The 24,478-nt window shown below is 39.9% G+C and overlaps 1 protein-coding gene across 7 annotated transcripts in view; it reads right to left on the bottom strand.

Moving 5' to 3' along the window:
• The window catches only part of GRIP1 (glutamate receptor interacting protein 1), a 316,748-nt gene that overhangs the window by 207,354 nt on the left and 84,916 nt on the right, over positions 1-24,478 (bottom strand). For 6 of the 7 annotated variants that reach the window (XM_071733470.1, XM_071733471.1, XM_071733464.1 and 3 more), the window contains exon 1: positions 14,369-14,908. The exons of the other annotated variant lie outside the window; for it this stretch is intronic. In XM_071733470.1, the coding sequence (XP_071589571.1) occupies positions 14,369-14,501 (133 nt within the window). In that variant the 5' untranslated portion in view covers positions 14,502-14,908. Of the gene's footprint in view, positions 1-14,368; positions 14,909-24,478 lie in introns of those variants that run through there. 7 annotated transcript variants of the gene reach the window in all.

The following is a 24,478-nucleotide window of genomic DNA, read 5'->3' as shown; positions in this document are numbered from 1 at the left end:
GTTATGCCTGCTAATGGGCAGAGATGGGCATGGGATAAGCAGCCATGAAAAGCCTCCTCCAAATCCCCAGGCAAACTCCCAAGCACCAGAAGACGTTTCAAGGTGTCTCCTCTTGCTTCTGTGTAAGTGCAGCCTCCCACCAGAGAAGGAAAAAGAAGAATTAAGTTACAGAATTAATTTCTAGGATCCTCCTGGCAGGGTTTGACAGGGACCTTCTGCCCTACTCAGCATAGGTCAGGCTGTCCTGTCTCTGGCACCTGTTCAGCCACTGCCCTGGCTCCAAATTCCCGTTGTAAAAAGCAAAATTACATAGACCATCAGTAAAACTTTAAAAAGTAACACAAAAAAAGTCAAACCTCCCCATTTTCTCTTACAATCATTCCTCAAGATATGATATGCTTTACTATTTATCTGCAATTAGTAACTATTCATAAAAGAAAATACTGGCCCCAAGGGGATGGACAGACAGTCTGATGGTGGACAGGTCTGGGAAGGAAATGTCCCCAGCACATGCTATACAGAAGAATGCCTTGACATGGATTAAATATTTATTTTCTTATTCCCTATGGCAAAATTACAGAGCTGGGGAAATAATTTATAGATAGAAACTCAAAGATGTTTGAAGTGGTCATAACCCTTGAGGACACACAGGAACTTTGCCTGTTATGGAGGTTGCTCTTTTTTTTTCCCCCTCTCTCAACAATTCAAACAGGCTCACTGCGTGGAAATGCAGCTTATCTACACCTGAAGAGCAGCATAAGGGGATTTTGTACATGCTGTTCTTAAAAGTAAGTCTTTGCTCAGAAGTAATGATTCCAGAGCCATATATGCACATATATAGTTGAGCTGAAATTTCAACATCAAGTGTTTTTTCCCCTAAAAATTGCTCACACAGGAGAAGTTCAGAGGAATAGACTGCCTATGCCTCCCAACCCCCACCTCCACACAGCAAAAGCAGCCACACAGTTCTGAAAATTACTTAAGTCTTCAATGCAGACACAGGGACCAAATCTTTGCATCTTTGTTCTCTGCTTTGTGACCTCTGAAATTATGTATTCCACAGTGACTGCACCTCCAAAGTCTGCTTTGTTGCCAGTTCTTCAGGACTTGCTTTTCACACATCTGAAGAAACAACACTGAGCTGCTCTAGCAGAGAGAGATCAATATGAACACACAACTAATCTTTCACTGCTTCAAATCTTTCACGCCCCACCAAACCCCCTCACATGTGCATTTTCTGTGTAATTGTACAGATGTGTTTAGCTCTTGTCCAAAACTCAGTCTATAACTTCAACATCCCCATCGGCCTCTATCCCAAAAGAAGCACAAATTCATTTGCTTGGATTCTGTAAGAGTAATTGGATTTCACACAGTAAAGGGCAGCAATCAAGTCTTTCTCTAAAGCTCCATCTGAAACCATTTTCTTCCAAGTGACTTAAATAAATAATAATAAAAAATTCACTGTACTTGACAGGCAATTTAACATTTACTACAATACTTCTATCTACTTCAGTTTTTGCACCAGTGGAGCAGCACTTTGGGGTCACTGTTAACAAGCCTATTTTTTTTCTTTTTTGCATTGTGATTTAATACATTATTATTAATACAGGTTAAAATTTAAAATTCTGACTGAAGGTTCATGTATAAAAGATATTGTAAAGAATAATTGCCTTTTCCAAAGAAAATAAATCAGCAGCAAACTGTATTCATCAATTATTATTGAATCCTGTGCTCCAATCTAGCAGATTCTGTCAAGAGGGGTCCTTTGGACCCAAGTTTTCCACTTCAGCTTAAATTAACAAGGTTGAAATCATTCATTGAAATCAAATAATGCAGAACTAACCAATGGGCTTTAATTTTGAAATCTGAAAAATTTCACAATAACTCACAACAAACCCAGGGATGCCAATCACTCAGTCAAAATAATCTTTTTAGAGTACAGAAACATAACACAAACAACAAATATTTGGAAGAAAGTCTTAGAATTACACATTTATTCTCCCACACACCATTTTCTTTAGGGTTCACTGCTAGGTTGTAACCAACCTTTGCCAGTGAGACTGCTCACATAAATGACATTTACATCAGGCATTCGCAGGACCAAATATTTGGCTGGCCTACACCTGTGACAATACAAAACCTCACAAAACCCACTGTCAACTCTACAAATCTGCTTGATAAAATAAATAAAAACGAAGAAAAATGCAATCACTGCAGGCAGATTTCTCAGAGCTTTGTATAGCAGCAGTTATAAATAAACAAACAAATAAAACTTACCATGCATTTTAAGATGCATGGAAAAACACGTTCAAACCCAAGACCACAATCTTTGAATAACCCAGCTCAGTTTGCAGACAGAAAGGGTATTTGAACTCGACTTCCTCTGCTTCTTCCCCCTATTCACTTTAGTTTTTTGACCTACCCTTAAGTTAAGGCATCCCCAGTGACCTTAGGTCAAGCTTGAAGGCAGGCGACACACATCCCAAGCTCCAGACTATTCTGTCACATCCATAGCCAACCATCTCCCCAGTTTGCTGAGCAGCCCATAAAATTCTCTTTAAATAAAAAAGTAGAAAGAGCAGCTGGCACTCACAATACTAGACACAAACAAATCCACGTATCCATTCTTTTCAGTCAGAAAGTGAAAACCTTAGTCCTTGTTACACGAGAGTTTAAATGACACCAGATAGGATGCCTTACCTTCCTTCCCTTTGCAATATGATTTTATGATAAAAATACAAGAAAAAGGAATCTTTCTTATGTTGCAAATTTATGAGGCATTGTGTACCATAGTTGTATTTTTCAAGTACTTTAGAATATTTGAAGATAAAGGGGTTCCAGGCTTGTAATACAGGAGCTTCATGAAATTTCCACTTCAGGCCAACAAATAAACCAGCAAAATAGGATCATTCAATTGCCCAAGGCCCACCTGAAAACTCAAAAGTAAGACAAACAAACAAACAAACATTTATTTAAAAAGTCACAGTACACTGCAGGCTGAATGCAATACCAAAATGTAACTTTTCCTATGTAGATATCATCACTTAACCTCTGCTTCCATGCCGTGGTCCTTGTTACTGCATTCGACTGGACTCCAAAAACGGACAAATTTTCCAGATTTCAGAAGTTAAAATTATGGGCCTGCAGACAGATAAACCATTCAGTGATCTCCCGTCACCAATCATTTCCAGTCACTGCTACAGCAATCAAAAGAAGAATTCAGGACAAGTCCCACAACTGTGAAAAGTTTAAAAATATTGCTAGTTTCTCAGATTCTTCTCCAAGTTTAATTTAGCTGTGTGATTGAAAAATACAAACTGCTACCAAGAAAGTATGGACAGTAATTATAGGAAAAAAATTAACAAATAGAAACTGTTGAAATGAGAAGTGATTGTGAGTGTTTTTAAGTATCTTCTGTAGATTACTTAAAATCAAGTTATTTTTTTCTTGTTTGTACATGTCCTCCAATCAGGTAATGGTAGTTTACCAATACCTAAGGCTTTAAAGCTGTTTTTACTTATCATCCACTAATTAATAATGTAAGACATAGTTACCAAGTCATCATCACTTAAAAGACCTTTAATTATAAAAGAGAGATGACTGATAAAAACTACATTTTCCTTAGCTGCAAATCTACTGACAATTTACCAGTCTATAAAATAACAACATACTGGAGCTATGGAAGAATTAATTCCTATTACCTTCTTTCATAGAATTAAAAAAATTTTCTTAATTGAATATTTTAAGAAAGACATAGCGTTTGAGCATTTGCCATATATTAGGGCTATTTTCATACAATGGAGCAGTGTATTTATCTTGGTCACCTTCTCTAATCATACTGATGTGACCTCCTGAATAATTATGCCACCAGCACTACGTTTTTGTAAGAGACTTAAACCAACAGCTAATAAACTTCTGTCATTATCTATGAGGATGAAAACAACCTACTGTGAATAGACATGTGGCTGTAAAAAGCCCAATTATCTGTACAGAACAAAGGGACCACCAACTCCAGGCTGTAACTAGAGCAGCCTTCAACAGTTTTGCTCAGTCTCTGGAAACAATTTGCATGACACAATCTGCCCTCCAAAACCCACAGCCACTCAGATTCGTTACAAGACCGCAAGTTCAGAGAAGTAATTAAAAAAAAAAAAAAAAAAAAAAAAAGAGAGAGAGAGAGACAATTAGACAAGAAATGGGGGAGGAGAACTGTTTTCTACCAATCTGAGAGCAAACCACAAACAATGTATAGCATCACACAAATAAAGTTACTGGTTACAAAATGATAATGTTCAGTGCTTTTTCTATCCCTTGGGATATGCTGAGAAGTGGTGGAATTTCAATGGGATGGCTGAACTCTTTCCAGCAGACAAACCTCTCCCTCCCTGCTCTACCCCACTGCTTGTAGGGCAGAGCTGGGTATTCCCTGCCAGCAAAGACACACGAAATGACTGGGAGAGCACAGGAATGTTACCAAACCCACTGCACGTCTAAATACACTTATACTTTTGTAATTGCATTTAGAGTGTACCAAGAAAAATGTAAATAAATCATTAATGTCCTTCGCTTGAGAAGGATTCTTTCTTTTTTTCCCACATAGTGTACAATGTAAGAGAATGACAACAAATGTTGATGTGCTGGGGATGCCTGCATAACTCCCCTGGAAATCTGGGATGCCCAAGTGAAATATGGGTCAAGCTGCAGGGGGAGCATTTCAGAGACTACCAAAATGCCATTAAATTCTAAGGGACTGCAGTGAGGTCAGTGGATCCACCATCTTGCTGCACTCCATTTTATTATTAATGGGTAGTTATAACCATCAGCCTGAAAAGCTCTGGTCTTTCCATTTCAAAAGTAACTCCTGCCTTCTTTCAGCACTGAAATGGAAGGTAGCATTTTCATGACATGCCATGTAAAGTTCTACCACCACAACAGGAAAATCTGTGCTCCTGCTTTCCAAATCATAAATGCCACCGGATGTATTCAGATTTACTGACAAACAGACCCGAGTACTACTGCTGCTGGCAGCACTCTGCCAGAGATCCAGGCTCTCTCCCAACTCTTCCTTCACAGGCATCTTCTCATTTCCCTTAAACTAGGCTGTCAGATGCAAAATCCCTATCAGACAGTGTGGAAAACATCCCTTTTGATTCTGAGCATTCAGTGCTATTACAGCTGGCACGGCAGCCTGCAGCTCCTGCCCTGATTCATTGCTTGTAGACTACACAACTTCACCTGGGCTCCTAAAAATTGGGCACAGGTAGCAGGTCATTATTATTTTCTCCTCTAATCTGCATAAATCAAGGGCAAAAACCAGCTCCTATCGCTTCATATTTAAATATGCATTTATGTTCCATTAATTTTTACTGTGTTTGTTTGTAATACATTGTGAATCCCTTGGGGTTTTTTTCTTTTAAAAATAGAGATGTTACCAGCCAAAAGCACAGCAACCCAGGTGTACTGTTAAGGAAGGAGTTTCCTCCTCTGGGAGAGGAACAGTGTTATCAAAATAATGCAGATTGAGCAGCCACAGAGCTTGTTAAACACACCCAAAGGAAGCATTTGCAAACAAATATGAAAACACAGTTTAATGAGTTAATACTTCACATCATCTCTGCACGTTTGGTTTTGCTTTCTTTTTTGTGGTTTCATTCAAACTGTTTCTCCTCCAGAGCTGTCTCTCCTCTCTTCTGTCTTCCACATTCCTTTTTTCTTCTCCAACTAAAGCTCCTTTTCATAAAATCACACAATAACTGAGGCTGGAAGGGCCCTCTGGAAGCATTCTGGCTCCAGTTGCCTGCTCAGAGCACAGCCAGATTTGAAGTTAAATCTTAGAAAGGTAGATCAGGGTGCTTGCAGTTCAGTTTTTAGTGTCTACAAAGACATTTCTCACTGTCCCATAAATATCTTCCCTCCCATCTTCTTTGTTCTCCTCCACTTTACACCCAAGCATGTACACACATGTACACCAGGGCTATTGACCACCTGGAAACCCATCTTTGATGGCCTATCTGCAGGGTCAGCTTTATGCAGAAGACATGGTGGCTGTGTGCCTTACACAGGGGCTTCCAGATACTGTATCCATTTAGCAAGTCCAGAACAGTCTGGGCAAATCTGAAGGTTTTGTTCTTGCATTCCCTCTGTGGGACTGAAAGAGCAGAGCAGCAAAGTCCTCCACACCCTTCAGATTCCTGCAGGGTGGTGACATCTCACACGTCCTCTAGCACCCTGCTGCTCCTGGTTCAGTTCTTCTCTTCCCTCATCCATTTTTCCAGGGTCAGTTCTCCTTGAATGCTTCTTATCACCTGTTCAAAGTGCCCAAGGCCAGCAGAAAAATAAACACAATTCCTCCCTTCTTGGTTGCCAGAGCTGCCCGTCATGCTCTCAGGGTCAGCACAGGGACTGAAATAGAAAAAGCACTGAAGTGCTGCTCATAGTGATGCTCAAGTGATCACATCCTATAGCCGCCCACCAGCATCTACTTCTGCCACATTAAAAACAACCAGATTTTGGTTCATTTATAAGCAAGTATTATGCCCATAACCTGCTGGTACAGAATTCCCACAGTATCCTAAAACCCAAGAAACAGCTGCTTCATGTTCTTTACTACACACACCCCACACACACACACAACCTCTTAAAAAAGCAAACTGCAAATGCCAGATTTAAGAATTCCTAGCAAGTCTGAATCTAGCCTCTGTTTGCACATGTATTATAATACAACCTTTAATTACCCGATCTCCTACTTTTTTTTCATCACACCATGTCTCATTTAATGCCTGAAATAAATGATCTTAACTACCCGAAAAATTATTCAGGACCTTGTTTTCACCTCACTGCTCAAAGTGCAATTCCATGCCTTAGTTCCCACATGCTACTCAAATCCTTCTCTCCAGACAGACATTATTATTTTCCTGAGCTCTTCCACAGTGCTCACCACTGTAGCATAATAGAGCTCAGCAAACATTAATTTACTCTCACAGCATATCAGGGAAGGAGAGGTACCATTAACCTCATTTCACAAGCAGAGAACCAGAGCACAGACAGAGAACCAGAGCACAGAGAGATTATCATCAAAGGTATGCAACAATTTAAAGGTTGCAGCCCGAGATGCCTTATGGCTGGATTTTCAGAGTAGTTAGCCTTATATAACTTTTTATATATACAAAACACACTACCTTAGGCATGCTACAGCAAATTCTGTCAGATGCCTGCAAATTCAGGTTTTCAAGTCAGGGAAAGGAGGGATGAGCCCTGATGGGAAAGGTGGTGGGAAGGCCAGGCACAACACTGAACCAGGACTTGGTCCAGCTGAATCCATCACAAATGCCACAGAAAAACAAGCAACTACTTCTACATTAAGGACTTATTAAAGGGAGGCCACACTGAAGTTCTACAGGTGTCCTCAGTTCTACAGCCTTTTATATTTCAGTTCATGCCATCAGAACTGCAATGGACTTGCAAGCTGATTTGTGTATAATTTCCTGGGTTTTGAGGGAAAATAAAAAAATAATCAGTAGCATCCAGGTACCCTGGGTCATCAGCAGTCTGGCTGTCACAAACTCCTGTGCCGAGCCATAGCAAGTACCCCTCCTCTTTTCCGCTGAAAACCATTAAACAAAGCTGCCTAATGATTTTTGCATGGACAATGAGGACTACCAAATTTGCCTGATGCAAATACTATCTACAGCAAACAGGTGTTTATTTTCATGTCGGTGATTAATTATAGCTGCCGGTGTGCCCTGCTGAAAAAAACACAACAATTATGCAACAAATGTTTATAATGTCATCAGCAAGGGGCTTAGATTTTTGTTTTCTTCTTTGTTCCTCGGTTTCCATTGGAACTGACAGTGTTAAAACTGACACCTCAGTAGTTGCTTTTGTCTCTGTCTTTAATCTTAGTTCATAAAACCTGATGTTTCATTCACTTCACAGTATCCAAGGGGAAAAAATAATCACATCACTACATGATGACAATGTAAATTGATGAAATAATGATCAAAACCACAAACTTACACTTCATTTCAGGAAGTGGGAAGTCCAGATCTCTCTAAATTTCACTGTTTGAACCTGAATATCATATACTCTAGGTACACTAAGATATAAACGGTACCAAATTCTCTAAAAGATTGAAGGTACAACCTTGTACCAGCAGCCAGTGTAAGAGGAGTAAGACCTGTAACGAATACATTTCTCGAGCAGGGAAAATCAAGATCTTTCAGTAAAGAATTGGACCTGAAAGTAAACGAAAATAAAAAGTAACACAGAAACTGTATACTCATAATTGCTAGCAGGGAGAAGTGTTTACATGTCAGGCCAAGAATTATATAACTCAGGTCTCATTATTTCAGTGACTTAAACTAAATAAGCTGTTTTCCCTCAAGTCACTCTAAAGCAATGTTTTAACATCCAAGCTCTGTGCTGCCCCTGGAATCTAAGAGCCACTTGAAGAAGAGCCACATGAGGTCATTTATAAAAAAAGTAATCCTATTGCTCACAAACTTAAACAAACTGCTGTACTACTGCTTTAGGAAACACAAACAAACAAAAAAAAGAAAAAGAAAAAAGCAAACATTTCTGTAGCCTGTTTCATGGTTAGCAAAAATGTTTCACCAAAAAGCAGCATGCACCCGCCTGGCTAGAAGAAACTCACAGCTCCAGTCCTGCCCACAGCCTTAGATGTCTCGGTGAAAGACCTTGCAACTGAGCATCACATTAGTGCACATGTAACAACAGCAACTTAATTGCCTTTGATTTTATATAAACAACATAAGGCGGCTAAAGCCACTATTCAAACAGCTTAAGAATCTACAAACATGAACCCCCTTCCAAGATTTGCAGGCTTTTAACTAATATTAAACAAGAAAGGAGTAAACTAAGATTTTAATATATGCATAGTTTTCTTATGGGCTTGGAAGACCTAAATAATTTCATGGGATGGTCAAAAGCTGGTAACAGTCTCCTTTCAATTACCCATTCCTATTAGTTATCTATGAAGTAAGAATAACAAGTAATTCTTCTCTAACCTCTTCAGTTCTTCTAAAAGGGATTCATTCACAAAAAAACATGACAAAAAAGATGGTAGGTAAATGGGATCACCTCCAAAACACTTAGCTCATGAGAAGTCTAGCAACCCTTTGCAAGAGGATGGCCATCATGAAATACAACATTGCACTTGAGGCAATGACCAACTGTTCAGAAAAACCCAGAAGCTAACACCCATGAAAAAGCATAAGGGTAAATATCATCATCCAAAGATTGGTTCAATTTTATTCAAAATGAAAAACTTTATAATTGGCACCTGGACCAGGGAAGATTGAGCCTTGAAGTGGATGCAGAAACAAGTTGCTTGCTAAAAATTTTGCTTCGTTCAGAAATCTCTGAATGGGAAAGTGGATACTGTCTGTCTCAGCAGTAAAGCTCAAAGACAGATGCTGCTTTTATTACCATGCCTGGCTTGTGAACTGACACTGGATGGTGGCCCTGGAATGACAGAGTCTCTCTGGACCTGGGCATCGCCTCCCATTCCTGCTGAATGGCGCTGGAGTTGTTCAGACCACAGGAAAAAAGTGATTTACAGAAAATAGACAGGAATCCTGAAGAACTGTAACACATGAGTGAAAAATCTCAGTGTCCAGCGATCATGAAACAGTCGTGAAGCAGAAGGAAATAAAAAGCTTTAATAATTTTTAAAAAAATTATTTTGTGTTTTTAAGGTCTGTCATATTCTCTGCGCAAGTTATGAAGCCTTTTTTCTTGTAGACTGCAGCAAATGTATTACTGCCTTTAGTTTCAATGAAATCTGAGATTTTACTGTTCTGACATGATGAGATCTGGGATAGAACAAGAAACACCAACCCTGTCCCCATGCACACAGACATCCAATGAAACTGCAGACCAGCAACACACGCTCTTTGTAAGATGAAAAGCGGTCATCCTGCATTCCTTACCTTTAAGATCAACTAACATCTCTGCAACCTGAGATAGAGACATTCAATGCCCATGTCACCACATTTCTCATAAAACCATTTACTCTTTTACAACCCAAATCTAATCTATGGGACTGCAGCAGACAAGAATGTTTTGTACCATGTTATGGAGAAAATCTTGACAGGAGTGATCCTGCCAGTGACCGCCGCATTAAGAATCCATAGGCACATTGCTTCCCTCCATGTTTGGTCTTAGTGCTATTTCAGCAGCAAGTCTCTTCTATCAATATTTAATACAGATTTAAAGCTGCCCAGGGTATGAAATGCCCAAAAATATTTGTTTGTAACATTTTGGCAGCTGAGGGAGTTTCTGCACCATGATATTGAGTTTTGTGGGAGAATAATGTACAGAGTTTTTCAGCTGACATCTAAGATCCAGTATACATTTGAAATAATTATTCCCAGGTTTTAGTCTGCAAAGAGGACCTCTTAAACTTCCAGTTACATAAAACTTTCACTTTTTCCTTTTTGCTTTCTTTGCTAAGATAGGAGTCAAAGGCCTCACCTTTACTTTGCAGTGAAGACAGTGGGAGAAAGATGGAGCAGTTAATGGAAAGAAGGAAAAGATCACCACCTGCATTTTGGAGATAAATTGAAAGAGGTTGATGACCTAAAAGTGAGGAATCAGATGATTCTCAAGAATTGTGGAAGAATTAACAAATGGCATCACAGAGAAAAACAATGCATGGCATTACTGCAGGTAGACTACAGCTGACTATTTTGTCTAAAATATCATTGTTCTCATCAAACAAAATACACTAGACATTGATGCAGGCCAGAACAAAATTATTCACGGAACTCTGAGTGACGAAGTTGAATGTTCTGTGTTCAGGGTTAAGAAAAAGGGACCTTCTGGTGCAGTGGGAGTTTACCAGCAGAATTGTTTAAACATTATTTTTTTTGAATCATTATGCATCAACACAGAAAATAAAATCCTTATGCCAATGGGCTATACTGCTGACATCATGTTGGGAAGAACAACATAAGAAGAAGAACCAATGAACAAGGTATCTTTCAGGAAGAGGTGGATGACAGAATCCAGCAGCAATATGTCAAAATTTAACAAGTGAGTGTTCACAGCAATGACCTCTGGACCTGCATGGGCAGGTCATGACAATCATGTTTTGTGCAACCTGTGAGGTTCCAAACTCAGATGGAATAAATCCAAACCCTTCCAAATGTTTTGCAAAAGAAAAGCACTGAAATCTGACTGGGCTGGGGGGGGGGGGGGGGGGGAGGGGGAGAGGGGATGGGGTTTGTGTTTGTTTGTGTCAGAGGTGACCAAACCAGGCTACATCCCCAAAATACCTGTCTACTTAAGGCTGAAACTCTTAAAGTCTTGGCAAAACAACCTGACTTCAGTGAAAGGACATATGCCACTTTTGGGAGCATTCCAGGCAGCTTTGCTACATGACATTCCTGATGTTCACTATCAGTCTTGGTAATAATTATTTCATGCAAAGACTCATTAAAAGGAAGAGCTTGAACAGCAGTACTGTAACACTGAGCAAGACAAATATAATGCTTTATAAAGCATTTTATGCGATGAGTTTGAGGAGGCTGGGCAGCAGTTTCATCACCCATTATGTTAACGCTGCAAAGTCTCACTGAAATTAGTCGGATGCCTGCACTACTCATGTCAATATGTTTGTGTACCAACATTATTGTTTTCATTTTTCTAGCATTAGGAAGCATAGACAGAGATGCTTCAGAAAGACAGGAGAGCTGATGTTGCATGTCTAAACAAGGATACCCACTTAACAGAACCCCAGTGGATGAAATGACCAAGCAAGTCATTTGACTTGAGAGCTGGGGTCTCTTTTTATTAACCGGGGAGCACTAGGCACTACTGCACCTTCTTTTGATCCAGCTATGTCCCAGTATCACAGTTAGTGTGGTTTTCCATGTAAAAGATTCAGAGTAGTAAAGACAGTATACCTAACAGCAGGAGCCTCAAAATCTGAATATCCAGGCACAGCTGGACTGAGGACAAACTAAAGTCACCTTTTTTCCTGTGATTCCCAGAGGCCTATTCTATATTTAACTTTGTTATCTTTCTATTTGATCCTTTGATTGTATTTGTAGCTTCTCCATTTTACCATTAATTCTGCCTCCATTCAACACTCTGAGCAATACTACGAGGGGCTGGAGGAAGAGAGAGTAATAAGCATATAAAGTGATTGGCTCAGCCAATCTTCAAAGGCTCTGCCTAATTGGATATTAATTCATAAACGACAACAGAGGAGGGATGAGTAGCAGGGAGAGGAAGCTAAATCTAAGGAAGCTCCAACTCCGTTCCTTTGAATGAACAACAGGTCTTTGATTTCATTATCTCTGATATTGGAAAATCATAACAATAAATATGATCTTATACTCAAGCACACATTCTTCTAAGCATACAAATGCGGAAAGAATGGCTATTAAAAGCTCTCAGCTACTCTAAATTTGCACTGTAAACAGCGTAACACCAGACTAAAATTAAATATGAAACATCTCACTGTCTGCATGACATGAAATTCAGTTTCCAGAGAGCAGTTATACCAACACCAGCAGCAGCTTTTCACACCTTGTGCATTGCTATAAGCAGCTACCACACCTATCCAGCCAAACCAGTGACATGTATAGCACATGGAAAGACCAGACAAAAGAAGCCTTTGAGGAGCAATTGTGTTTGATGTGGTGTCTCCATAAAGACTCCACAGCTTAAATCTCCTGTGACATATTTGGTTTGGTTTAAGTAACTGACAGGAGTGGCAAACTCCTTATAATTTATTAATCAGCATTCAGGAAATCCTCATTACATTTGACAGTTTTTGGAGGGGTTTTTGCTTTCTTATTTAAAAAACCTTCAACAACAACAACAGCTACAGAAATATCTCAACATACTGCTTTGATATATTCCTTTAAGTATGTAAGCGAGAAAAATGTTACGCGCTTTTACCAATATCTCATTTTCACATTTTTTAATTACTAAGTAGTTTTAAATTTTTACTTCTTAAGTAGAAATTTGTATGATAATACACTACCACTTACAACAGTATGGCCCCCCAAAATAGGTCTTTTCTTAAAAGAACTCTTGTAAGAACTGTGTAACAACACAGATGAATTAAGAGATTATCAGCGTGGTAAGTTTCCTTAAAATGGAAGTTTTTCCTTAAAAAAGGAGAGAGATCAAGGTCTTATTAAGGAGGGACACAGGGAACAACTCTACATGACTTCCCTCCTAAGAGATGGACAAGCACCATCCACTCAGACAAAATCAAGAGGAAAATCTCTCGCTCCCTAATTTGTCACAGGATAGCAGTACTCTGGTGCTGTCAGGCACAATCACATTCATTGTTTTATCTTAGAACAAATGTAAAGTTCTTTCTATTTATTTCAGCACAGTGGAAATGAAGCCAAATTATGCCAAAAAGCTTCCGGCAGACACTCGCATGGTACATAACAAAACCAAAGTGCATCAAACTTCAGCTGCTTAAACAAAAGGTACAGCTTCACTGCAAAGCTCCCAAGCCACTGATCAGAAACCTCTTAAAAAGGTTAATTTCTGTGCATGACTTGTTCTGTCAACACCTCACCCTGACAGCACTGCTCAATCCCCCAGGCAGGAGCTGAGCGTGGCTTCTCTCCCACCATCCCTACGGGCATGTTCCCTCCTCTGGGGCAAGCCCAAGGCAGACAGCCAGCTCCAAAAACCCTGAGAAGTGCGGGAGACAAACCCTAAGGGGCTGCAGAGAACAGGGTGCAGTTTACACAGGGGACTTGGGAGCATGAGGTTTATTTTGGTTTCGGGTGAGCTGCTCCTGCTGTCACGTGAACGCACACCCAAAACCCACCACTGAATTCTTCATGAGTGGCCCACAGCGAGGAAGCAGCCCACTCGAATTGCTCGTGGCTGAAAAGAGAAGCCCAAGGAGGAGGCTCAGGGGACCGACAGCAACAACCTCAGCAACAAACACTGACCATCAACTCCAACTTACAGACGAGCGATCGCTGCCTTGACAGGGCTTCGAAAATACCCACTGTGCTGCTTTCTCTCTACCAGGGTTACCCGCCAGCTTATTGCTTCTCCACACAAAGTGTCTTAACAAAAGGCTTCCAGCAGTCAGACTCAATTAACCACACCTGAAACCTCACCCGTGCTGGCAGACAGACCCCGCTCACTTTGAGAGCGGCCGCGCTACTTCAGCCCCTTTGTATTGTTCATCAGCAGTCACAGACAGATAAAGCCCTCACGGGGACCGACCTTTTATTATACTCGCACAAAGCCCAGGTTCTAGCAAGCAAGGAATATTGTTTATGGTTTTGGGGTGTAAAATCTTAAAAGAGCACAGCATTTATCCCAGCCGCAGCAAAATGAGGTTATGCTAATTACTTACTTCGAAAATGCTCCGAGGCGTAATAGTAGACGTCCTCGTAGCCCTCGTGATAATCCTCTTCTGGACGGTACTTTTTGCCTTTTCTTCTTCTGGATCTTCTAATCTGCTTGACAAAGCCCAAGAAGCGCTCCATCTCCTGCCTCAGCAGCACCAGCTGCCTGCCCCCTTCGCCCTCAGCTTCACAAAGAGCTGTCCCAGCATGAATCAACCACAAACACTGGAGCAAAGCTGCTGCCTCCCACCAGCCACTCTGGTACCATTAAAAAAAAAAACCCCTCCCTTATCTCAGCTGTGACTAGAAAGCATATTGCTTTCCGTTTGCAAACGAAAAAGAAAAAATAAAAGGGGGTGGGAGGTGGAGTGGTGGTGGACTTTATCACATCTACTGACTGGAATATTTCAACATGAAAATAGACGAAGGAGGAAGATACTGAAGGAAAAGCAGCAAGTCAGGATTTCAAGCAGTTACTAAACAGCAGAGGACCGAGTTGAAGAGACCCTGCAGCCAGCAAGGGGAAACCCAGCACTGAGATCTCCCTGTCCTGTGTCTCCATCATTTGAAGAGGGACTGGGAGGCGGGGATAGATGTTAGTCAATGGACTGAACCATATCTCAGGGCAAAACAGGTTTTCATTCCCCAGTTAAACACTGTCCTTGTATCCACCCGGGCACAAGCTCAGGAGCCTGCTTGATTTCATTTGTTGTCAGAGGAGGAAACACATCAAGCCATTTCTGGAATCACATATGCTGGATGAATAAATAGCAAAGTGGTTTAATCCATATACACAGCCCACTCACCAGCAAGTGTGTGCTGAACGTGTTAATTGGAGCAGCAGGGAGAAAGCGTGGCAGCTGTTAAAAAATGACACATATACCCACTGGGCATTAGTGTATTCTAATCACTGCTAGATCTAAACATTAAAAGGCACTCCACAGACAGGTCCCCCATAGAGCCAGCCAGGAGAGATGGCAATAGGCAAACAAAGGAAGCAGTATCACGAGCATGCCATGACAATACTTGTTTAAAATCCCAGCAGAGTTTTAAAAACTTTAAAATTAAGGTATGGCAGGCTGTCCTTTGCAGAGGATGACAGAAAAAAAAAAGCCTAAGAAGGCACTGGATTTTTTCTCTTGCTGTGTGCCTGAATCCCACACGCATTCCCTAAGATAACGCTGGAATTTCATCTGTTTTTCTGATGAAGTTTCCATCACGCAGAAGACCAAAAGCAGTGTCTGCTCAAATCCTATCACATCGAGATCCACCACAGGCATTTTTGGTAACAGTGCTCCCACAAGCCAAGTGAGATCTCTAGCCCAGCAAGACCTCTCAGGTCGGCTGATACCTGTCAGGTATCCATCAGTCACCTCACTCAAACCACACGCTGACCATGGTCACCTGAACCCAGGCTCTCAGGAGATACCATTTTGCACCTATGAGCAAGAGGAAGTCAGGGAGTCCTTCCTGTAAAACACATTTTACAGGATCATTGTCTGGAAAGTGGCTAGCAGGCAGAGGTGGGATTAGTTTCTGGTGATGGAGACACTTGAGTGAGTCATTATTTCACACAGAGCAAAGCAGGGAAATTTAAGTGCAGAAGTTAAGCAAAAACCAGGTTTGCAATTTATCATTGTTTCAACAGAAGTAGCCACATACTGAGCAGAAATTAATTGCAATTTTTTAGTTTTGAAACACGTGAAAGTTACTAGTAGAGGTCAGCTAGACCTGCTATCTGAGGGTCCTAAAGCAAACACAAGCTGAGAGCAGCCCTGGAACTCTTCTGGCCTTATTCCAGCTTCCAAAGTATTTTAAAACACTGCTGCTACAAAACCACACTCATTTATCCATAAACACTCAAAAAACCCTGGATGCAACCACCAAGCTCCTCACAGGAACACAGACTCATCCTTTTTGACCTTACCAGCCCCTGCTTTCCCACTGTGAAAATGCAGCCACTGTCACAAGCTGACGAACACCCCAAGGGTACTACCAGAATTACTTTTAGTGTAACTTTTATAAGGAGGTTGTGTTTTATTACAAGTCTGTTTTTATTATATAGCTTTCAACTTTCAAAGTGTAAAGACCTTAGAGGAATATTACAGGCATATTACCAAAAATAAAAAAGCCTATAAAACTTGTTATGTGGATCTTTCAGAAGGGCTCACTGTATGTTCTGAGATTTTCAATTGATGTATGTCTTCCCATGCTCTGCCACCAAGGAGCACAAACCTTACATTAGTATCCTGAAACATGGAAACCAAGCAGCCTATAGAAGAGGCAGCACCCTCTCTTTTGAGAGGGAAATGCTTTGATATTTTATTTGCTCCTGTAAAGCACCCTCCCTGACTGATGTGCAAGAAGTTTTTTGTAGGTTTCAGAAACATTCACCTTGGAGACAGAAGTCTTACAGCCAGCACCATTTCAATTTAAATGATACAGCTACCTCTGAAAAAGGAGAAAACTTTAAAACATTCTTACTTTTAAACTGTCCTCTAAAAGAGAGCTGAAAACTGTAACTGAGCAGACACTTAGCTTGCATCATGCAAAAGTGCCACTCTCCAGTGCCATGGTTGCTAAACACAATGCTGCAGCAGAAGCTTCTCCTGGAGAATTGCCTTCTCAGCCATCAGCACACTCCATAGAGACTTTGGTCCTTGCCCTGTCCAGACCAAAGGACCAAATAAGCAGACAAGGAAGCAACAAAATGTTCTCAGTGCAGTAAGCATTAGAAGTATTAGTATACTACTACTAGAAGAACTTAGTATACTAACAGCCTGACCATCTTCCAGGGAGAACTGATCTAAATTTGGGTGAATTTTGAGCTTTAGAGAGCATGTAATTACCTTGCATAGTGGACTTTCCCTTCTCTTCCCCATGTTCATGAAGTGCATCACTGGGGTGCATCACATACGTATACAGCTGATTCACTAAAGCAAGAAAAATGCTTTAAACAGCATTATTGATCACTGCTCACAGTAATGATTCCCACATGCCTTGTATGTAACACATGAAGGGGACGAGGGGCAGCACTAGCACTGCTCAGGTGAGTACAACAGGCTCAAGCTCTGATGCTCTTCACTGTGTCCCACCTACTACTACTGCCTACAATTGTTTGCTCTATCTCCCACACCAAAGGTGCAGAAGCAGGATTTGACCAGAGATTCAAACACAGAAGCTGGGAGTCTTGCCAGCATGTAAATCATACACCTATCTCCTTTTGCATGAATGTAAACAGCAGGGACAAAACAACTTCAGCATTTTCATAAATATACATACTTAAGCCTAGAAGAAGCTGAGATGTGGTAGGATTTTCCCCATTTTTAGTACTCAAGTGTAATGAGAAGGAAATAACCTTTACCTCAGGGTTAATGTTGTTATATATCAATAGGAGTCTAATTGTACTATACTAGTACTAGTCTAGCTGTACTATACTATAAAGATTTTTAAAGAGTTTTGAACAAAACTTGTGTTTCATATGCATTACATACCACCCCTACAGAGAACCTCTTTTGCTGAGAACACTGGAGACATTCATTAGCTACTCCTCACACCATACCTGTAAATATTTTATCGTAGTCCTACTTTCAAAGGTATAAAAGGAGAATTCTGTTTCACAGTTTACTGTAGTTTAAAAAAAACCCACAAATAAACAACTAACTACTGCTTTCCCCATTGCTCAGGCTCACCCTTCTGCACCTTCTTGTGGTTAACAGCTCATTCCTTCATAAAAATGAATATGGTTTCTGCAATCTTCTGCTAGAAAAGGAATAAAAAAGCAGAAACATAATAGATGTGCATCACAGTTCAAGAAAGGCACTTAAATTTTATGGGAGGAGCCGAGGAAGAACTGAACATTGCCTTTCAAATTTTTAAAACACAAAGCATCAGACATGACAGTGAGTTCCATCCCCTAATGACAAAGAGAATAGGATAAATATGCCCAGAGGGCATAAAATCAGTTGTCAGTTGATATTCTGAAGCTCTCTCTGAATTAGAATTTCTGCTGCTATAATGCCCCCATAGAAGTTGTAATTTAAATATAACTCAAGCTCTTTGGCTCATCCTTTCTCTATGAATGTGCCTCCTCCAGTCAAAGAAGTGCTCTAATGCCATATCCAAGGTGGCTTCTTTAGAAGAAGCAAGGATTTTCATGCTGTCTCCAGTATGATTTGCATAATAAAAAATTTCCCAAGCAACACCAATTAGATAACACTTACATTCTCCACTCTGGTAACTAATTTGTTTCAGTTAGAAGAACCTTGATCAAACTGGATCTGTCTCAGGTCAGTGACTTAACAGAAAAGATTTCATGGCAGTAATAAAGCAAATATATTTCATTAAGACACTGTCCTTTCCAAATAGTTAAGCTAAGGCATAAATGCTTTTGCAGCCACAGATAATTTTCTAGAAGACAGATGTCAGCATTTAAGCTTTAACTTGCCTTTGTACTCATACCAAAGGTTAGGCCTCTCACCATTTTAAACACCTACATTTAACATTCTACTTGCACAAAATTATCTGTGCAGTTATCCAGGTAAATTTTCAGAGCTGACGTACTTATTTTCTGCAGCATTTTTTCCAGATTTGGGGGAAAGCAATAGGAAAAACATCTTGGTATCCAAGGATAAGCGTCTCCTGTAGTAAATATTTAACAAGGATTTCCTTTTGAGTGGGCTTGCAAACATTATGCTTTGAAACCAGAGCCTGCATATGAAGCAAGCCTCTCTATTGTTTCCTACCAGAAATACAGAATGAAGTTGGCACCAAATATTAACAGTTCAAAGCAGCTATTTTGCATCCTGTTCATCAGCATGTTTCTGTTTAAAAAACCCAAAACATTTCAGATAGAAGAACCCTCCTATTTATCCCTCTGCTCCTCTGGGCAGCCCCTAAAAACTGGGGGAACACCCCCTGGGAAGCAACCACACAAGGGAGCACACAACAGCAGCCACAGGGACCTACCTGCTCCAGGTTACACTCTCCGAAAAAAACCCACACAAAATTAAAAACGCATAATACAAAAATTAAGATGAATATAAACAGTTTACGGCGGTTGGCTCATTAGAGAAAATAGTTCTTTTCCCTCTTCCCTGAAGCCCTGAATCATAAAGACATGGCAAACCTCAAAAGGGAAGAACAGACAATTTCTTCTCTGGCTCTCTTTCAACTGAGGGATGCCTTTGATAATCTGCTGTCGTTGTTTCCGGAGACCATCAATGACAGACAAAGGAACTATTCCCCTTATTCATCTTACAGTATCATCTTGCCTGACCTTCTAGTCTACAGAGAGCAGATGTTTATTTACATGCCATAATTGCTCATGTTAAGGCTGCAATTTTCCACTCAAAATTTGCTCCCAAAATCTTGGTGGAAAAAGTGAGTTTATCTTTTTGAAAATTATCAAATGCCTGTTATTTGCCACCTATTAATCACTTGAAGAACATATGGGCCATGCATGCAGAAGCAATGCTGTCTACAAAGCCAATACAGTGTGTGTGAGGGGGCACTGGCAGCCCCCCACCACCCCCAGGTTCCACAGTCCCACCTGCAGCCCCTCTGTCTGAAGCAAGCTTCTGAATACAGGTTCTGTGCTCTTCCTAAAGACACCACTGAAAGCATGGGGCATGCCAAATATTACACTGAACATCTCCCTCATATGACAATAGAAAAAAGAAAAGAAAAGCCAAATATCTGCATGAGAACTGCATGGTGATAAAATACTGCTAATCTTCTCTTGTTATTTTTAAGACCTGAGACATTTTATATACTATTAAATTACTGGTTTGTTCTGGTTTTAACGCATTACAAGTCATTCCCACATTCTTCTTATTCACTGCTAACATACAATTTTACAGTACTGTTTCCTTCTGATTTAAAGAATGTAAGACTTAAGAGCTGGAGTTCAGCTTTTCTGTCACCTAGTTATAAATTAACCAGCAAATTTTCTTTTTTCTTTTCTTTTCTTTTCTTTTCTTTTCTTTTCTTTTCTTTTCTTTTCTTTTCTTTTCTTTTCTTTTCTTTTCTTTTCTTTTCTTTTCTTTTCTTTTCTTTTCTTTTCTTTTCTTTTCTTTCCTTTCCTTTCCTTTCCTTTCCTTTCCTTTCCTTTCCTTTCCTTTCCTTTCCTTTCCTTTCCTTTTCTCTTTCCTTTCCTTTCCTTTCCTTTCCTTTCCTTTCCTTTCCTTTCCTTTCCTTTCCTTTCCTTTCCTTTCCTTTCCTTTCCTTTCCTTTCCTTTCCTTTCCTTTCCTTTCCTTTCCTTTCCTTTCCTTTCCTTTCCTTTCCTTTCCTTTCCTTTCCTTTCTCCTTTCCTTTCCTTTCCTTTCCTTTTTCCTTTCCTTCCCTTCCCTTCCCTTTTCCTTTTTTTTTTTTTTTTTTCTGCAAGGGAAGACACAGTTTTTCAAGAGATACTGCAACTGCCAGCAAATACGTAAAGAGTTCCTCTCTATCACATTATATTTTATATATATATAGGTGTACATATACATATAATTTTGTATTAATGCTCCCGATGGCTTTGTATTTTGCAACATTATCTCACACATAAGTGTGCACACAAATCCATGAATGCCTATGCAATGAAAAAGGATAAAATAGAACACAAAGGACAGAGGAAGAGGCTACATTCATTTAGAGGGAACTGGGGGGGGGGGCTGCTTGTGTGTTTAATACAAGAATGTTGCTGCTTTTATTGGAGAACGCTGAGAAATCTTTGTGGTACTATTTTAAAAGGGTCACTTGTCAAGTTGAATTTCATGCAGAATGTATGCTTCAGGGAAAAGAAGCTTCCCCCCCCTTCAATTCAACTGAAATATTTTGCATACATTCTGTTTTTCTTCTCCTCTTTTTAGCCTATTTGATTTTAAATAATGGAGTAATCTGAATAGACGAATATGCAGAAACAAATGTTAACTTGACCACTTCCAAGGAAATAAAGCTAAGGTAAAATCAAGGACAAAAAAAGTTTTGAGTTTGCTTAATATTTTGTGAATTTTGTGACACCAATAATCATTCTACAAGAAAAGCTAAACAGAGTCCTACTTTAACCATATTTAAAACCCCTCAAGGGCTGAAGCAGTAGACTGGTATTTTTAAATACTAAAACTGGAACATAATTCTTTGAGAAGTCTGAATTAAAGGTGTTTTCATCTTCCTAAAGAAACGTAGCAAATGGCTAGAGGGAACACTACCAAGATTTTGCATACTGTCTGCTTTATGCATAAAGTATATCTCAAATCAACTCTGAAATACATATGGAGAAGTAGGTTTGAATATGGATATTATTTTTTACTCCTCACTGAGTGAAAAAAACCCCACTGTATTTCCCTAATTTTCCAGTCTTCAAAAGCTGCAAATTTTAATTCCAACCATAAAAAAGCATGTGGAGCACTGGAAAGAAAGGACAATTAATTAAATTACGACTCACTAGAACAAAAATACCTAGCAAATGCATTAAATGAAGCTCTTGCATAAAAGCACCCAAGTATTTTCTTAGGCTGTACACCTGAGACTGCAGGAGGTACCGGGTGATCAAACAAGGCTGAGGTAGGTGGGATTTCACACTTAAATGACAGTGGAAGACCTGAATGAGATGTGTGAGATTTGAAGTAGGCTACAGGAGAACCCACTGCTGGACTTCTTTTCTCATGTAAAAGTTTATGCAAGAGACTATTTACTATATAACATTAAATAGATTTAGTTTCTTCTACTTCGTAAGATTAGGAAAATGGGTTGTGGAAAAGCTTCCAGCTCATCCTACCAAAGATGCAGCCTACCCTACTCATGGGGACTCTTCCCCACCATCTGTGGTCACAGTCTCATTGAGCTATGAGCTTTAAAGTACACTCTGACACGTGTTCCCATAGGTTATCCCACCCTACTTCCATGGGCACAGGGTGTTTTCACTGTAAAACATAAAGGAGCAGTATGATTCATAATGCTAGAAAGGAGCAACCTCCACAAGCCCTTTCATATAAATTGTCCTCTCTGCCCATCTTCTGTCTAGTATCAATTCTCTATATCAGACACACCATATGGAAGATTGAGATTTACAAATCTTTGGTGCACAGGAATGTCTGTACACCCCCCCATCAGCACTGTGAAGGGTGTTCTACCTCCTCTCATACTAATACTTAAGAACAGTAACCATCTGGGAGCAAGAAAACCCTGTTGTGTTTCATTATTGAAAACATCCACCAGTCAGGCACCGTCCCTTTCTTTGAACTGAAGAATTATTGCAATGAGAAACTTCCATCATTTGTTTAGTAAATTGAAGGAGCAGTTAGAAGTAAAAAAAGGATGGGCCACACTAAAGAAATCTGATGGGGAAGACTATGACTAGGAAACTGGAGCAATGAAAAAGCCCCTCTGGGAAAAAAGACAGGCATCCAGAAAGTGATTTGTATCCTGAGCTCTGTATGGTTTATCAGGGTCAAGATACAGTGGATAAATAGAAAAATGTTATTGCAGGTGAGCTCTGACAAGAAGAAAATTGTTCTTCACAGTCAAGAAAAGACAACTACAGACAAAATCTCCATTATGATTATGTGAATTTATGATTAAAGACTATGAAAATATATATGCAAATTAAACCATCCATCTGGAATCACCTACCCTAGAGGCACAGGCCAACATCATAGTAATGAAGAATCCAGTTGTTCAGATGGATTAACCCTGCTCTCTAAATGCCCTCCACACCCAGTTGTTCCCTTTTTCTTTTTAAATCCTGAGTTTTAAGGAATTCCTGTTGTCCCCACCCAACCTGAAACTGCAAAGCAGACCGAGTAAAGAGAACACAAGGCTTGAAAGGCAAAAGGACAACTTCACATGTAACCTCACATTAATGAGGCCCAAGTATTACATGTCCACAGAACTGAAGGATCACAGGTTCCATCCCCAAGCCCTCAGTACAATAGCAAGGCCCATTGAACATTACTGTGGTGCTTCATCTCCCTCGTGCCAACCAGCAGTTTGGGAAATGAGAGCTGCTGACATTTCTTTATGGATGAGGTCTGACTTCCCTTCTGTCCCCATCCCAAGGGCACAGAGCATGTCCTGCAGTTCAGATTGTTGTTTGTGTCCTAGTGCAAGTCCCTCTTGTTTAATCCAGGGAAGAGGGGAAAAAAAAAAAAAAAAAGGAAAAAAAAATCTGCTTTGCAGTGTTTGAAAGCAGTTAACAAAGAAAACACAGACAACACAAGCACAGAAACTTAAACTGATATTCATAGTTTTGAATGCTATGAGGCAAAACACAGGGGAAAAACGCATTACATCCTGAGCTTGTGAAACTCAGCCACTTCTGCTGCCAGTTTTGACATTTTCTGCTGGAAATTCCCACTTACAGTAACAGCTTTGCTATATAAAACTGTGGGACTAAATATGAAGCAATCATTTGTTCAGTGTTGCTCCCTTCACAGAATAATGAGACAGGGTAGAACAAATACTTCTATTTTTGTTTGTAGAAGACTAGGATTAGTGAGGTTTCCTCTCTTTGAAAGTTGATAGTTCCCAAACAAAAGATGACTTGGAACTTACATTCTGATGCACTTCACAGAGACAAAATAGCCTTATTTTTCAAATTCCCCTTTGATGATGCTTTGTACTTCAGGATTTACTTCATTCCTCTCTTGGTGGTGAATACAAATGCTTATAACAGTGTTCTCAAGAAGTCATCTCTAACCCATCCAATTTAACACACCTTTTAACACACATTTTCATCTTCACTGTCTCTTCCCTGTTCTCTTCAACCTTATCCTTATCTTCAGGAATTATTTCTTTCTTACAGGTTGTGTTGAAGGAATCTACTACTGCAACTACTAGAGTTTTTGCTCCCTATGATGTATTGGGACACCTGAGTTAAAAATATGCTTATCAACAAAAACACGTAGCATTCCTCTTGGTTAATTACAAAAGCCATAGAAGATGAATACACTGCTCAAAGAGCAAATTCTGTATTTCCTAATGCATACACAGAGCAGTAGAGCTCGTAATTAATCACTTCAAGATTCATGAGAGCAAAATACCTAATGACTTCAGCTGTTGCCAACAATAACCAAATTATAAAAGAAAAAATTACTCAATTTTTACAGAGACCAGATAAATTATTCATAGAATGGAT

This window comes from Heliangelus exortis, chromosome 1 (genome assembly GCF_036169615.1).
Source record: "Heliangelus exortis chromosome 1, bHelExo1.hap1, whole genome shotgun sequence".
Taxonomy (NCBI): Eukaryota; Metazoa; Chordata; class Aves; order Apodiformes; family Trochilidae; genus Heliangelus; species Heliangelus exortis.
Note: the sequence above shows the minus strand (reverse complement) of the source record. Positions and strands in the feature narration are given on the sequence as shown.